Source organism: Capricornis sumatraensis, chromosome 11, assembly GCF_032405125.1.
Source record: "Capricornis sumatraensis isolate serow.1 chromosome 11, serow.2, whole genome shotgun sequence".
Classification (NCBI taxonomy): domain Eukaryota; kingdom Metazoa; phylum Chordata; class Mammalia; order Artiodactyla; family Bovidae; genus Capricornis; species Capricornis sumatraensis.
Genome location: NC_091079.1, coordinates 83,429,635 through 83,447,466, shown reverse-complemented (window position 1 = coordinate 83,447,466; position 17,832 = coordinate 83,429,635). Strand labels below are relative to the sequence as shown.

Here is a 17,832-nt window from a genome sequence, read left to right as displayed (position 1 = left end):
AATTTTATTATTCTTCTTTCTGTTCTTTTATAGGTATGTTACTACTCCAACCTTATCTTTAGCTTTAATGAGTATAGCTTTGTAACACATTTAACATCTGGTAGAATTAATTCCCCATTCTTTCTCCTTTATTTAAAAACTTTTTGACTGTTTCCACATATTATTCTTGAATGGGCCTTTTAAAGTAAAGTAGGTAAACAGGATGAATATAACTATGAAAAGAAATCCCAAATTACTGTCCTTTATACTTATTCCCCCTTTTAAGTTGTAACTTTTATGAAGATTCAAGTTGCATGTCAACAAATACAAAAGCATAGTTTCTCTTTGCAACTTCTAAAATCTTCTTTCTTTTAATATAGATTCCTTGTAGTTTGGAATACTGGGATGAACTCCAGAAGGTTTTTGTTGCATTTCGAGAATTTAGTCTGTCTGAAAGCAAAGTTTGTGAACTGCAATTGCCAGATATCAATCTTGTGAACGACCAGAAGAAACTGGTATCCTCGGATCTTTGGAGAATTGTCTTGAACAGCAGCCAAAATGGAGCTGACGACCAAAGGTAACTCTGAAAAAAATGAAACATGAAATAGTGGCGTTGTACTAGGAAGTCATAGTCAAATCATCTTGTCTAGTGGCCCCACCTTTAGCGCTCTAGCAGCTGCATCTGTCGGAACTATGCACGAGAACCAGGAAGCAAGGTAGAAGCTGATGTTTCAAAGTCTGTGTATTAAAATTTCTGTTTTACTGTGAGTTCTCTCAGAGTGCCTGTTCCTTAGATATAAAAGGAAAAGCGAGCAGAAGGCAAACTACAAAGATCCATTTATCCTGAACTAAAAACTATAGACGAAAAGAGCCATACACGCTTCAGTAGACTGTTAATGACAGTCATCAGTATATGTAAATGATTAATCATGGGGCGTTAAAAGAGAGTTTAAGTAAATAATTGTCTCCTTCTGAAAAGATAAATTTTGGAAATATTTCCTTCTTACATGGTTTTAAAAGAAAAAACCTTTAAAAGACAGACCTCCAGACATTAGGAAAACTTGGCTAACCAAAATAATTTATACTCAAAAGATTTCAGATAGCCAGAGCTTTATGCAGCTCTTGAATCTATCTGTCTGTAATGTATCTTGAAAGCTATAGACTTCAGGTATTCTGAATTATGTCCCTAGAACTTCCTATTCCACCCCTCCTGCAGGATATCTGGTTAGTGACAAAACAGAGACAAATTGTTCCCACTTGCAGTGTTTGCTTGCTTAATACATCCACTAAATTAGAGAAAAAATGGCTTCAGCAATGTGTTCTTCAGCGCTCCTTCTAGATTACATATCTGTTATATCTTTCTGTTCATGCTCTCATAATGACAAGAAAAAGACACTGAATCACCATAAGTGGAACAGTTTCTTGGGTCATGTGATATGTGTGCTGTGGACCCACGTTGATGTTGCTACCCATCACTTTCAATGTCCTACCTTTGAATTCTCCTGATGGATTCGCTTTAGTGTCATCTTATTCCTCATATTTAATCCCTCCCTCCCTTTCTTTCCCAAGCACCATTTTGACACTAACAGAGAGAAAAAAAAATCCTCTATTCCAACTCCTTGCAGCTGAACTGTTTTCTCTTTTTTTACCTTTATTTTTGCCATCATTGTATGCCTTTACAGGGTCATAATCATAGCATACCATTTTGTATTCTGATTCCTATTTTATAGATAGTTGTGAATACTTTCTCTTTCGTAATTATTAATAATATGTGCTCCTTGAAGAACATTTGGGAAATAAAGAAAATGATACCACTACCCATCATCATATCACACAGTACAAACCTCTGTTTGCATTTTAGTCTGTAGCCTCAGTCTTTTTTTCATTGATTACTTTGTTTGCTTAATAATAATATGTCTTATACTTTACATACTCCATTTCTAGGTCATTTGGGCTCTTTAAAAAATAACTATCTTCCTAGTATATTACCTACTAAAGTACAACTGGTGAAAATATGTTAGAGGAATGGGGTGTTGATTTTACATGTATGAAATGCAGCTGTGAAAAAAACACCCTCCTGTGAGAAGTTAGCACGTGGATAGAAAGATTGCCTCTTCTAAGCATAAATTACCTAGTCAGAAACCAGGAAATCTCAGAAAACAGAGCTATTGGTAATGAAATTGATGGAAAAACAAAGAACTGTTTTATTATTAGTATCAAGTTAGACATCATTTCTTGATTCTAATAATGAAAGAATACATTTTCATCAGTTGAACAGGTTAAGTCCTTTGAATCTGAAACATTCATAGAAATCTAGCACTGCAGAAATGTGGAATCTTTAGGGAATGGAAATTTATGCAGTCAAATTTAGGCAATTTTTCACCAGGCTTTTGATATTGTAATCACAGGTCTTTTGTCCTCACCTGGGATTTTTTCATCTTGCCTAATATTTCATAATTGATCTTGCTTTAAATTGCTTGACATAAATTTTTCAGGTAGAAATTGATAATAGTGAAATTAAATTTAAAGAGCTGGTTTAAAAGTCAACATAATAAAACACCAACATTAAGACATTTTTCAAAAAGGACAGTAAATAAATTTCATTCAGTTTCTTGAAGGAAAACATCAGTGCTTTGATAATATTCAACATTTTATGTAGAGATAAAACTGCTCTAATTAGATCCAATATATTCTGTCATGAGAGATCTAAAACTGAGTGAAAACCTGACACTTTCATGATTAGAATTTGTCTTATCTTAAATAATATTTATGGTTTGAGATGGATATGCATCAGACCATTGTACATTACTAGAAGAAAGTTCGTAAAAATAAGTCCCATGAAGCTTAATCTAAAAAAAGAAAGGTATCCTGCCCACAATTGTCAAAAAGTACAACAGTGTAGGACACTTAGTGGCATCACTGCTGCTGCTGCTGCTAAGTCGCTTCAGTCGTGTCCGACTCTGTGCAACCCCATGGACAGCAGCCCACCAGGCTCCCCCATCCTTGGGATTCTCCAGGCAAGAACACTGGAGTGGGTTGCCAGTTCCTTCTCCAGTGCATGAAAATGAGAAGTGAAAGTGAAGTCGCTCAGTCGTGTCCAACTCCTAGCGACCCCATGGACTGCAGCCCACCGGGCTCCTCTGTTCGTGGGATTTTCCAGGCAAGAGTACTGGAGTGGGGTGCCATTGCCTTCTCCGAGTGGCATCACTATGTGTATGTAAACAGAAGCACTGTTTATTAGAGAATTTCAAGTCAGGAGACCCCGTTTAAGTCCTGGCTCCATCCCCAACTAGCTCTTTGGCCCCAAGAACCTGATTTCTGAGCTGAAGGCTTAGGAAGGGGTAGGAGCTAACCAGTCTGAAGGGTGGCAGGTAGCCTTCAGTACATAGGACTGGACGAAAAAGATTCAGTATCTTAAACCTTGGTCTGTGTATCCCATACAGGCATATATTCTTTAATTCAGTCCCCATGTATTTGTAATACTTATTTTCTACTGTCTTTTATTAATGGTTTGCTTGGTCATATGAAAATGAATATTGGGTAATGGTTAGTCTTAGTTTCCACAATAGTACTGACCTTTATGAGACTTCTATTTGTGGTGCACTGGACTGAAACAGCAGATACAGTCTTTAAGGCCTGACCTGGAGGGTACCTGGTGGCTCAGATGGTAAAGAATCTTCCTGCTATGCAGGGTTCGATCCCTGGGTTGGGAAGATCCCCTGGAGGAGGGCGTGGAAACCCACTGCAGTATTCTTGCCTGTAAAATCCTATGGACAGAGGAGCCTGGCAGACTATAGTCCTTGCAGTCACAAAGAGTCAGACACAACTGAGTGACTAAAACTTTCATTTTCAGGATAGCCATTTTAGCTATTTATTCTGAATCTCATCATGTATATGTTTGTCCATCCCCATTACCCACTGCTAAAGTTTAAATGAACCCCTTTTACCAGTTAGATCCTGACAAGAAACAGCCAGCACACTCAAACAGATTACCTGAGGAGAGTTTAATGTAAAGACTGTTTCCAAAGTGCTGGCAAGGTTAAGGGATAGGACAGTACCCTGAGGCTAGAAACCATGAGGAACCATCCCATTCTTAGTCCTGGAAGAGCCAGGTGATACAGCCATTACTGAAACTAACCCAGAACATGTGATTGTAGCTGTTTTTGCAGCAGCAATGTGAGGAAATGTGACTAAGAAGGAGCCAGGGGAATGGAGGCCACCCCCCTAGTCTCTTCCCATCTTCTGATCTCCTGTGGGCACCTTTCACTGGCTGAACCAAAAGACACGCTGAGAACACAGTGGCTCGTTGATACAGTCAGGGGCAGAGAATAGGACAGGGAAGGGTAGAAAGAGGATCTCAAGAGCAAACATGATGGCTAGCAAGCACATGCTGTATTTGGAATTTATGGTTTCTTACCCAGTGATGGACCTGGGAGGAAAGATGAGAAATGAACTGGTGGACCAAGGTCTCAGGCTTTGGGCTATTCTGCTAGGTTCCCTGAGTTTGGTGTCTTCGGATGGACCAAACCAACTTTCTGCTTGGTTTCACCCCTACTTTTCACCCCACATGGCTAACTCTGGAAGTATATGACTATATAAAGTCACAAGTTTCAGGCAATTGTTGTGTTATACACAATAACTGTGAAGATCTTGGTATATATATCCAGTTAATTTTATAACAAGGTGTTTGATGATAATGCTAAACTCTGTACCAAACCACCTTACCTGCCTCCAGGAAACCTGTATGGAGGTCAAGAAGCAACAGTTAGATCTGAATATGGAACAACAGACTGGTTTAAAATTGGGAAAGGAGTGCGTCAAGGCTGTATATTGTCACCCTGCTTATTTAACTTATATGCAGAGAACATTATGTGAAATACCAGACTGGAATCAGTCACAAGCTGGAATCAAGATTGCTGGAAGAAATATCAGTAACCTCAGATATGCAGATGATACCACCATTATGGCAGAAAACAAAGAGGAACTAAAGAGCCCCTTGATGAAGATGAAAGAGGAGAGTGAAAAAGCTGGCTTAAAACTCAACATTCAGAAAACTAAGATCATGGCATCCAGTCCCATCACTTCATGGCATATAGATGGGTAAACAATGGAAATAGTGAAAGACTTTATTTTCTTGGGCTCCAAAATCACTGCAGATGGTGACTGCAGCCATGAAATTAAAAGACACTTGCTCCTTGGAAGAAAAGCTATGCCAGACCTAAACAGCATATTAAAAAGCAGAGACATTATTCTGCTGACAGAGGTCCCTCCAGTCAGAGCTTTGATTTTCCCAGTAGTCACGTAGGGATGTGAGACTTGGACCATAAAGAGGGCTGAGCGCCAAAGAATTGATGCTTTCAAACTGTGGTGCTGGAGGAGACTCTTGAGAGTCCCTTGGACAGCAAGGAGATCAAAGCAGTCAATCCTAAAGGAAATCAATCTTAAATATTTATTGGAAGGACTGATGCTGAAGTGGAAGCTCCAATACTTTGGCCACCTGATACAAAGAGCCAGCTTATTGGAAAAGACCCTGATGCTAGGGAAAGATAGAAGGCAGGAAGAGAAGGGGACGACAGAGGAGATGATTGGATGGCATCACTGACTCAGTGGATATGAGTTTGAGCAAGCTCTGGGAGATGGTAAAGGACAGGGAAGCCTGGCATGCTACAGTCCATGGGGTCGCAAAGAGTCAGACACAACTGAGTGACTGAACAACAACGAAAACTCTGTTCACCTGTGCCAAGTCTTTGGTGTTTTTTCCCATATTACATGGTCACTTTCTCACAGTGTTAAAACATGTGAGAGTAGATTGCTGACAAGAACTTTGTCCCCACCCCAAAAATGCAGGTTCATAGAGGAATCCCCACCCCAAAAATGCAGGTTCGTAGAGGAAGGCATCCTGGAAAGAGAAGTGGCTTAAGGAGTGTGTGATTCTGTCTTCATGCAGTGAACATCAAAACTCTATTGAGTTTTTAGAGTACAAATAATAATAATATTTTTCTCCCACTCCCTGAAGATCCTGTAAAAGAAGTCACTGTCGGCTCGTACTCAGTGTACTTTAGGACAGTGGTCCATAACTTTGTGTGTGTGTGTGTGTGTGTGTGTGTGTGTGTGTGAGAGAGAGAGAGAGAGAGAGAGAGAGATGCTCTTCATTTCCCCACCCTTCTTTCTTGTATGTAAAGGTAGTCCAGGAGTCAGAGAAAGAGCGTTGTGATGGCAAAGTCCCTGGATCATTTCCTTTCTTCTCACTGTTTGACTTTCCACCAGAAGATCACTGTGGCCACTAGATAACCATTCCCCTCCATTTGGCTACTTAGAGCTGTACTTTTAGATGTACCTAAATTTGCTGGGTGGAGAAGGAACTGGCAACCCACTCCGATATTCTTGCCTGGAGAATCCTATGGACAGAGGAGCCTTGCAGGCTACAGCCCATAGGGCTGCAAAGAGTCAGTCACAACTGAGTGTCTGGGCATAAATTTCCTGGGTACCATTTTTTTTTAACCTTCTGACTTTAATAAACCATTCAGACAATAATCTTGGTTGGAACTGCTTTGCTACTTATTTTTTCTCCCACAATGATATAATCCAGGATATCCAGAAAGTTCTTTCCTAGGGCTAAATGTGAGGTTTTGTCTTCTGCCCCTTGCGTGAGGAATGCTTGTATTCTTCCCCAATTATCTTTTTGAATCCTTTTACTGTTTTCTTTTAGTTGGTAATGAAACTCAATGTAACAACTCCTTACCCCTCTGTCAGGGAGTTGCGCTTTGCCAGGCAGTCCTTCTTCCCATCTTTTTAAAACTGCATATGTAGTTTTAATCCATTAGTGGGTCATGGAATCTACATAGCAGGTTGCAGGTGAAATTTTTTAACCAATTTTTAAAAATTGAAGTATAGTTAATTCATAGTGTTGTATCAGTTTCACATGTACAGCCAAATGCTTGAGATATATTCTTTTTCAGATTCTTTTCCGTCATAGTTGGTAACAAGCTATTGATTAGTTCTCTGTGCTGTAAAGTAGGTCCTTGTTTATCTATTTTATATATAGTAGTTTGTATCAGCTAATCCCAAACTCCTAATTTATCCCTTTCTCATGACATTCCCCCACTATCTCCTTCAGTAACCCTGTTTGTTTTCTATTTCTGTGAGTCTGTTTCTGTTTTGTAAGTTAAATTCATTTGTATCACTTTTTTAGATTCCACATATAAGCAATATCATACAGTATTTATCTGACTTCTTTCACTTAATATGATAATCTCTAGCTCCATCCATGTCGTATAGAATCTCAGTTTGGGAAGATGAAAAAGTTCTGAAGATAGATGCTGTTGATAATTGCACAGCAATGTGAACATACTTAATGCCACTGAACTGTAAACTGTTAGATGGTTAAAACAGTGAAATTCACATTATGTACGTTTTACCACAACTTTAAAAAATCAGAGAGTATCATATTTTGAGTAATCCCCCCTCCCATTTTATGTGTGTACTAGGTTACAGCAGAAGTGTATTTTTTATTTTGGGTCTGAATTAAGACATTCTCCCCCAAAAAGACAGTTCTAGAGAGAACACGCTGTAGCAGGCACCCACACTGTCCCGTCTTCTCTCATCCATTCAGTGCTCTCCCAGAGTGGACAGGGCAGTGTTTTTGCAGTAGGCAAGAGAGAGTTTAGGTGAACCAGTGTTGAGAAATAGTGCTGCACTGGGACGAATGACGGCATGATAAGTTCTCTCGAGAAGGGGTAGGCTACCCACTCCAGTATTCTTTGGCTTCCCTCATGGCTCAGCTGTAGAGAGTCCGCCTGCAATGCGGGAGACCTGGGTTCGGTCCCTGGGTTGGTAAGATCCCCTGGAGAAGGGAACCCACTCCAGTATTCTGGCCTGGAGAGTTCCATGGACTGTATCATCCATGGGGGTCACAAAGAGTTGGACAGGACTGAGTGACTTTCACTTTCACTTGGGAACTGAGGGTAATCACCAACAATTAACATTAAACTAAGGAGCCAATATGGTACCCTGTTTGCCAATCAGGAAAAGAGGGATAGGCTTTTTTTTTCCTATTATGGAGTGATAGACCTTATGCCAAGCAATTTGTATGTGGTACTTCCTTTGATACTCAAAAGCAAGTCCAATTACTATACTCACTTTACAGATAAGGAAACTGAGATTTAGCAAGGTGAAATTATTTGCCCACGATTACAATATAAGTGGTGGGGCTTCCCTGGTGACTCATGGTAAAGAATCTGCCTGCAGTGTGGGAGACCCAGGTTCAATCCCTGGGTTGGGAAGATCCCCTGGAGAAAGGAGTGACAACCCACTCAAGTATTCTTGCCTGGAGAATTAGATGGACAGAAGAGCCTGGTGAGCTACAGCCCATGGGATCACAAAGAGTCCTGCATGACTGAGCAACTAACACTTTCACTTTCACAGTATAAGTGGTAGCAGTTCAAGCATTTTCATCTAGGTTTTCTTATATCAGTCACTCTCTGCTTAATCTCTATGCTGTATTATAAAACTCTTATTACCACAGAGGGATCCAGAAAAAAGCTCAAGGCTTTTCCAGTCAAGTCAGATTGTTGTTGGATACCTGCAGAGCTATTGTTGCATACCTGGAGTGACATACAGGAGTGAATTTTTAAGGATTATTCTTGGGTCCCTGCAGTACCTATGGATCAATCAAGATCCAGACTTACTAAAACATAAAACACTCCTTGTTTAAAGGAATTGATTCCCGTCTATGGATCATCTAAGACAGCCTATAAGTTTCCTTGGCTATAATGAAGGTATGGATATGTAAAACTCCTGCCATACTTTCTACTTTTTAGAATATTTCCTTTGTTTTAAAAATTAGAATTTCTGTTAGGAACTAACTGATTATTTGAACTATTGAATCTTAAGTTCTGTGTATTACTATTGGAGAGGTTTTGCTCCTTAGAGCCATTTTTGCTTTTCTATTTCTGATTATTACATATCTCATAAGTTATGTTTTTCCTTTTGATATCTGGATCAGATCAAACTCCATCATACTTAATTAAGGAAATGAAGCTGCTATAAATGTCCCCAGCACCATCACTGTTCTCATCTTTGACTGTTTAGCTTTATTATACATAGATATTTTTAATGCTTATAAAAGAGGTGACCATACAGATGCTACTTTTATAGTGTATGTGCGTTCATGTGTGCTAAGTCGCTTCAGTCATGTCTGATTCTGTGTGACCCTATGGACTGCAGCCCACCAGGCTCCTCTGTCCATGGGGATTCTCCAGGCAAGAATACTGGAGTGGGTTGCCATTTCCTTCTCCAAGGGATCTTCCTGACCCTGGATTTCCAGGGGATCTGCCTGACCCTGACCCAGGATCAAACCCGCATCTCTTATGTCTCTTGCATTGGTAGGCATGTTGTTTACCACTAGCACCACCTGGGAAGCCCTTTATAGTGTATTCAGTTCAGTTCAGTTCAGTTGCTCAGTCGTGTCCAACTCTTTGCGACCCCATGAATCACAGCACGCCAGGCCTCCCTGTCCATCACCAACTCCCAGGCTTCACTCAAACTCATGTGCATCACGTCGGTGATGCCATCCAGCCATCTCATCCTCTGTCATCCCCTTCTCCTCCTGCCCCCAATCCCCACCAGCATCAGAGTCTTTTCCAATGAGTCAGCTCTTCGCATGAGGTGGCCAAAGTACTGGAGTTTCAGCTTCAGTATCAGTCCTTCCAGTGAACACCCAGGCCTGATCTCCTTCAGAATGGACTGGTTGGATCTCCTTGCAGTCCAAGGGACTCTCAAGAGTCTTCTCCAACACCACAGTTCAAAAACATCAATTCTTCAGTGCTCAACTTTCTTCACAGTCCAACTCTCACATCCATACATGACCACTGGAAAAACCATAGCCTTGACTAGACGGACCTTAGTCGGCAAAGTAATGTCTCTGCTTTTAAATATGCTGTCTAGGTTGGTCATAACTTTCCATCCAAGGAGTAAGTGTCTTTTAATTTCATGGCTGCAGTAACCATCTGCAGTGATTTTGGAGCCCCCAAAAAATAAAGTCTGACACTGTTTCCACTGTTTCCCCATCTATTTCCCATGAAGTGATGGGACCAGATGCCATGATTTTAATTTTCTGATTAGTGATGATCAGATTAAGGTGAACATCAAAAAACTTCAAATTTATTGATTTAAAACATAAAGCATATTCATATTACATGTGCCATATTAATTTTATGTTTAAGACATTTTAATTTTATTATAACTCAAGTTTTTAAATATAGATTAGTAACATTTTAGAAGGATTTGAAGATTGAAAGAGTACTGATTGTTTGAATATATATGTTAGGAGTTGCTATAAGACCTAAAAATATTGTTTTAACCATTGATTTGTACATTTAATTTAGGAAAAGTAAAAAGTCAATCAACTTGTTATAAATAAAGATTGTGATACCTTAGCAACTTTTTCAACTTATTACAGTATTTGCTACTCTCAGGAGAGAGAAAAGTAAATTTTGGAAAATATCAAGAGTGTCAAAAATGGCAGTTGGCAAAAAGAATTCTTCAGATAAACACCTCAAATTGTGTGCTTACAGTTTTAGAACTGATCTCAAAGTACTCTCACCTGGATTTTTAATAATATTTTGACTAACACTATACCCTATTTTTAACAACTTCTTAAGGGAGAGAGTTCATATGGGTAAAATACATGTATTAATACAACTAATACAGTTTGGCCTTTTAGAATAAATATAAATGTTAATTTTACCTTACCAGTGAGATCTTTTTTACCTGTGATTTTTCTTTTTCAGTGAAGTGGTTGATTTACAGTGTTACGTCAGTTTCTGGTATATAGGAAAGTGAGTCAGTTACATATGTATAATGTATATTATATATATGTTTTCATATTCTGTTCTGTTATAGGTTATTATAAGATATTGAATATAGTTCCCTGTGCTATATACAGTGGGGCCTTGTTGTTTATTTTAAATGAGATCTTCATTTATAACTCCATAAATCAATTCCTAGAAAGCTGTTTGGATTAGTATGCCTGTTTATAGAAGTGTTAAGAGTATACCTAGCTGCATTTTCATGCATAACATTTCATCTGAAACATATTGGCCCAGAGTTGTGTTTTCTTTGTATACAGTGGAATTTTGCATACAGAGTCATAGCATTGCAGTAAATACCACCACACTGTAAACTCCTTGAAGTTAAACACTCACTAAACCTAGCTTTCTTTTCACCAGCATTTTCCCCATTTCTTTCAAAACCCAGCTGAAGATTCACACTCTTGAGAACCCCACGTGATCCACCCCACGCCGTTCTGAGTTCCTCTTAGGTCTCTGCTCTGGCCGCACTTCCAACTTTCCTAGTCCTCGGTGGTTGTTCCATTTTATACTGTTTGTAAATGTCTACATATTTTATACCACCAGTTAGACTGTGACTTCATTGAAAACCTAGGATTTATTTCTTTAGTTTTTCCTGTCATAGCTCTCCCGAGGAAACTGTAAGCCAGTGCTTCTTCTCTAAGCTCCTCATGGATGTGGGAGCCAGGCTCCACCAGAGCTATAAGCAAATTTCAGATTTGGCAAGAAAAGGGTGGAAGACGGTGAGGGGGACTGGAGCTGCATCTGTGAGCCGCAATTACCAGAATGCACCCTGGCATCTCCCAGTCCCCAGCTTGTTTCTACGAGCAAACTGAGGCGAGGTAACGAGGCTGCGTATTTCCCATGCATACCAGCAGCCACTTTGAAAAAATGTATTCCCTCCTACAGATGCCTTCACTGTTTTTTTTAATCAAAATTTTCTGGTATAAAATGTGTTAGGGGGATGGACAAATAAAGAGAGGACCCAATACATATATTGAGTTTATGTGTACTCAGTATTCATGCAGTATAATTGTCCAGGAGACCTTGGTTCTTCTGAACATGGTCATAACTTTTATGGCATCTAGTACAGTATTCAGTGGATATTCAATAAATAGTATTGACTAACTGATATGGGAATATGGATATGGACAATCTGAAGAAGTAAAACAAAAGATTTATGATGCTTAAAACATTTGGTCTTTTGAACAGCAGAGTCATACTCTGTATTGTGTTGGTCTTTAATATGAGAACAAGTTGTCTGTAAGTCATGTGAAATGTGGATGGAAGAAAATTGGGTTGGCGGTCTATATGGTCTGGGGTTTCAGGAATCCTATGAAACTTTTCTGCTAATAGCTCATAGAGAATAATCAGCAAGAACTTAATTTTTAAAAGAAACTCATTTATGTGAACAAATATGGAAGATTTGATAATATACTGACTATAGGATTATGGGAGCTAGCTTTCAAAACCCTTATAGAAAGATGTTTCATTTATATGATGTTGGAAATTTTAGGTTACTGAACTTTTATTAATTATTTCCCACAGCTCTGCAAGTGAATCTGGTTCTCAAAGCACTTGTGACCAACTTGTAACTCCAACAGCCCTGGCTGCCTGTACCAGAGTTGACTCCTGTTTTACCCCATGGTTTGTCCCATCTCTTTGCATTTCCTTCCAGTTTGCTCACCTGGAGTTCCATCTCTGTCATCACCTTGATCAGCTTGGCACAGGTACTCTTTATTTTAGCATCAGAATAACATCCACATAATAGTTACTGTTTTGTCCCTGCACAAAACTCCTTCCCAAATGACCACCACTCACATGGGGAAAGAGGACATTTTTAGAAGCAGCATTTATTTCCTTCGACAATGAGCACCAGCAAAGTTATTCTGAAGGTTTTTTATTTCCTATAATAATTGTCCCCCTTATGTTTGAACCATCTCATTTACTTATTATATAGGTTACCAGTTATATTGAATTACCATGATTTAATGCATTTCCTAATGAGAATTTTCAAGAAAGTTACAAAAATTGCAGGTTTTTACTATTACTCCAATTATGAATTTTTTGAAAGAAGTACATCTGTTTTTGTTTTATATTCTGAGCCATTACATTAATGGCAAATAGTTTCCAAAAGTACTTGATATTGCTTTATCTCGATAAGTATAAATACCTTCCACCAAAAATGGACAAATTCTCCAATATTTTAAAAGACTAGCATTTTTACAAGTTTATAAGGTAGAAGAGTAAGTTTTTCCACATATCAAAAGTTACCTTTTACAAATTTGCTCATGTTCATGAATAATTATTCCTAAAAGTCTGTACCAAATCTTTTCTCCTTAATACATTTTGATTCTGGTATTAGGTTTTCAACCTACATGTAATGGAAAAAGGGAAAAAAATCAGAGTAAAACTAAACACAGCTGCTGTTAAGCATCTTGCCTTTTCAGCAAAAATGGAGCTTAACCTGTATTTTCTAATTCGGGGTCATGTTTTTGGTTTTCAGATTTGGTGGGTAGATACAGAGCACTTCTGTGAAACACGCCTTAAATATTTACCTCCTCTTCATTTTATTTTTATCTGCAACAGTAACCTTTGGAAAAAGACCTGCTGTTTGAACAAAACAGTTTTTTGTCAGTTTTGTTTGTTACTTTATTTTTGTTGGTTTGTTTTTCCTTTTTTTTAATTTAATTTTTTTGTTTTGTCTTTTTGAACAAAAGTGTTGTTTACAAATACCAAATGGTAATTCAAATGTTATATTATCTTCAAAAGAATGTTTGAATTTATTAACAAGCAACTATTGCATTCAATAACCGAGAAGTAAGTAACATAAATGTCATCTCTATATTTCCATAACGTGTTGGCTCATCTCAACTGCTGTATTTCTTGTTTGTTTTTCTCAACAGCTCCACCAAAATACCTACAGCCATTTATTTCTGATAAAAATGTGCCATCTGAACTAGAATACATGGTTATTTCCTTCAAAGAACCACACATGTATCTTCGACAGTGGAACAATAGTTCTGTCTGTCAGGAGATCCAGTTCTCAACTCAAGCAGACTGTAAACTTCTAGAGTGCAGAAATGTGACAATGCAAAGCTTGGTGAAACCCTTCAGCATCTTTGGACAGACTGCAATTTCCAGCAATGCAGTAGAAAAGCTGATTGATTGCTCCATCATCATTGACTCAATATTTGTAAACTTTGGGCAACATGTAGTTCATTCTCTCAACACTGCAGTACAAGCTTGGCAACAGGTATGCACATTCTAGAACAGTTTACAGTTTGTCCGTGTGTGATCTTTTACTAGACACTCTGTGTTATCACTTCTAATAATAAATTAAGCACAAACAAAAATGTGAGAGAATGAAGAATCTGACGGGCATCATTATATTTGGGGCGTCTTCTGTTTTGGCAAAGCAATGCCTGTTATTTTTAAAACCTTTGGAGAATATGGGTTCTCTACACATGCATCAGAGATCATGCCCACATTTTTGTGACTAATGTACCACATCTGTGTGGAAAGTAACATATTCCCAGAAATTTTTTCCAAGTATTATGGCTTTAGTTTGCCAAAGCTTCAACTTGGTATGTATCAAATTGTCTAAGCAGCCATTGCAGAAATGAAGAACCTGTGTGAGTCTTTCTGATAAAAGCATTTCATCTTTCAAAGCAAAAAGGCAGTGAGAGGAAATATGTGAGCACGATACAATCTTAGCTTTTCTCCCATTATTCTGCCATTTTGATTCACTAAAAAAAGCACTCAGTATTAGATTTTTTAACCAGCTAAAGACTATTGATGAGTAATGTTTTACTTTTATCTTTTGTCAGAAATTAGCTGTATTAGAAAAGAGATAGAATATGTCTGTTTTGAATGACCTTTAAAATGGGGAACCTGACTGTGTTTACTATCATAAATATAATTTCACAAAATATTTGGATCATAGTATGCTCAGTGATTTAATAACAAATTATTTCTGCTTCCCTTACTGATTTTCAGTATAATATTGCATTTTCATAAAGCCCGTGTTGTTATTTAAGCTGAGACGTTTCCCCACGTTTTCTGTGTTACATGCATTTGTGCAGACTAACTCCCCAAGAGAAATGGTCCTTCACTCCACCCTGACCTCATGTAGGGATGGGACAGTGGAATTGGGGGGAGGCTGAGTTCTCTAATTTAAGAATTTTTATGGGAATGAACTCTTTTCTTTATATGCATGAAGACCTATACAAGACTAAGGAATTAATTACCTAACATGGCACTACAATAGCAAAGGGAAAGAAGATAACACATCTGTTTCATATTTTAAAATTCTTTTTTAAGGGCATTCCATGGTTTTCTTGTTGCAGAGGACATGCGTAAAATAAGAGCTAGTGTGATCTAAATCTTTGCAGCTGGTTCGAATAGCGATGTGAAAAAAACCTCCGTGGCTCCAATTTCTGTTTTTTGTCATATTTTGAACAATGCATTTAATAAAAAACAAACCTAGAAAATACAAGAGAGTCATTGATAGAGCATTTAAACCCAGGATATTTTTGTCTTGGTATCAGTACTATTATAAAAGGACTCATGTGTAGCAACTACTGCAAAGTGGCCCTCAGAAATATCAGTTTCCTCCCAGGGTAAAAATATTCTCTTAGACACAGCTATACATATAAATAAAACACTGTGCATAAATATTTAAATGTTTTAAACCACATCAGAGTGTGAATGACTGACTGGCTAACACAGTGCCTTGAAGGAATATTCTGAGTTTTTTTAAAAAATGGAATTGTATATTTGATTAAGTAGAGCCATATGTCACGTAGCATATTGCTGACAGGTACATTCTATGAATAGTTGGTTCTGATTTATACAGAGATTTGGCAATGTTAACATGAGCCACAAGAGGATATACTTCTGTAATTGTTGCTGTAATTTTCTTGTTTCCTCCCATGTCAAGGGTACTTGCCACCAAGTTTTAATGTGGTAGGCATCTAGCCCTGTGTATTCTAAAATAAATACAAAAATGCACTACTTTGAAATTATAGGACATTTGACATTGAAATGATCTTATAGAGGGGTTATTAAGTTCATTGTTGCTAAGATGTTCTGAATGTGGTTTATCCCCTTTAGAAGGGAAGCTTAGCTTCCCAAGCTTGGATTTTATTGTGTATATAATGCTCATATACAGTGTAATTATTGCCAATGAGAAATGTGAATTTAATAAGCAGGATATGTTATTTGAGTTCTCCACATACTTTATCAGATTTGTATCGGAGACAAGTCATTTGTATCCAGTGTGGATGAACCAGACAGTTGAAGCATGAAACAATTTGACCTTTCACCTTTAGGTCACAAGTTCAAGATTAACAGAAGCCTTCATCAGTGTCTGATTTCTCTGGCTGTAGATTTTTTTTTCTCTTTTGTGAATGATTAATGTTTTGTGAAACCAGATTAAGGACCCAAAATGCCACTTGCAGTTTGCTTTATATTTCTATGTCACATTCCCACATTTGGACCAAATAGCATTATAAAGGAGATTTTTATTTAAATGTTAAGATAATGCTCATGTGTCTTATCTTAGACCATAAGGATATCCCTCTTTAAATGCCTAACACTCCCGCACAAATCTTAAATGTAAATAAGCCATCTTTTAATTACAAAAGTGTTCTGAGGTTTTGCTTTTATATGATGTCATATACAATATGTACCAATTTTTTATAATACACTAGAATTTAAGCATTCCAAGAAATGCTTAAACTTATTACAGTTATAATGAACCCCACAGATGAAGGAGCACTAGAGAAACAGTTCCCTCAGGACTTTGAATATTCTTTAGAAAAATGTAAACAACCCTCTTGTATTCTTTCATTTACATTTTTCCCCAAAACCTTCATCATTTATTAAAGGTCAGTTTTTAGAGATGAGGAAAGTAATATGACTATTTTTTTCCTACTCAGTCACCATCTGGTAACTTAACCTTTGTCTAATCAGCAAATTGATCCCAATTCATTAAGAAAATTGAATTTCAGTCTCAGGTTGACTATCTTAAGTGGGACATTGGAATCATATCCCTTTCTTCATGTTTGTTCTCTTGGACCTAAAGGAGAAAAATGTTTACAAGGAGAGCAGTTTATGTTGATTATATAATGCTAAATGGAAAAATCTCATCAAACTAATTATACACTGTGACTCCAGTTTAATTAAAGGTTTACAAACCTTTAAATATATAAGATATATAAGATAGGATTGGTCTGTTTTACATATAACCATTTCCTTAGCATCCTCTTAGCAACCCTTTTCTGGGGAATAGGAATCCAGCTGGTCTTTTGATTCTTGAGTTTCATTAGTAAAGCTGTATATTTTCACTATTTAAAAAAGATACAAAAGATAGGATTGGATAGGATAGATCAGAATGGGAACAAGCAGGATACCAGAAGTGAAAAATTGCTGGAAAAAAATTCTCCAGAATGTTAATAGCAGTTATCTCTGAGTGTAAAATTAGAGATTTTTTCATAAAAAGAAAATCAGTGCTTCCAGCATTTTGTTTCTACTGGAACCTGTGTTACATTTATAATATTAAATTTGCTCACTTATTTGTTTCATGAGTATTTGTTGAGTACTTACGTGTCATGCATGATACTGAGAACAGGAGATGAAGTTGTAAATAACACCAAACTGGATCCTGCCCTTATGCAGCATAGAGTCTAATGATGGAGACAACAGTGACCTAAAATCATGGAAGTCATTACTCAGTCCTGGGGCTCAGATGGTAAAGAGTCTGCCTGCAATGCTGGAGACTTACATTCAATACCTGGATCAGGAAGATCCCCTGGAGGAAGACATGGCAACCCACTCCAGTATTCTTGCCTGGAGAATCCCAAGGACTGAGGAGACTGGCAGGCTACAGTCCTTAGGGTCACAAAGAGTCAGACACGACTGAACGACTGAGCATAGCACAGGGATCAGTATGGTTAAGGCAAAATACAGTGTTGTGTAAGCATAAAATAGGTGGACCTGGGAC

General features: G+C 37.8%; 1 protein-coding gene across 2 annotated transcripts in view; it reads left to right on the top strand.

Moving 5' to 3' along the window:
- VPS13B (vacuolar protein sorting 13 homolog B) overlaps window positions 1–17,832 on the top strand; it is a 779,806-nt gene that overhangs the window by 665,636 nt on the left and 96,338 nt on the right. For both annotated transcript variants that reach the window (XM_068984062.1, XM_068984063.1), the window contains exons 39-41: window positions 360–556; window positions 12,375–12,556; window positions 13,733–14,082. In XM_068984062.1, coding sequence (XP_068840163.1) covers window positions 360–556; window positions 12,375–12,556; window positions 13,733–14,082 — 729 coding nt within the window. The remainder of the gene's footprint in view (window positions 1–359; window positions 557–12,374; window positions 12,557–13,732; window positions 14,083–17,832) is intronic.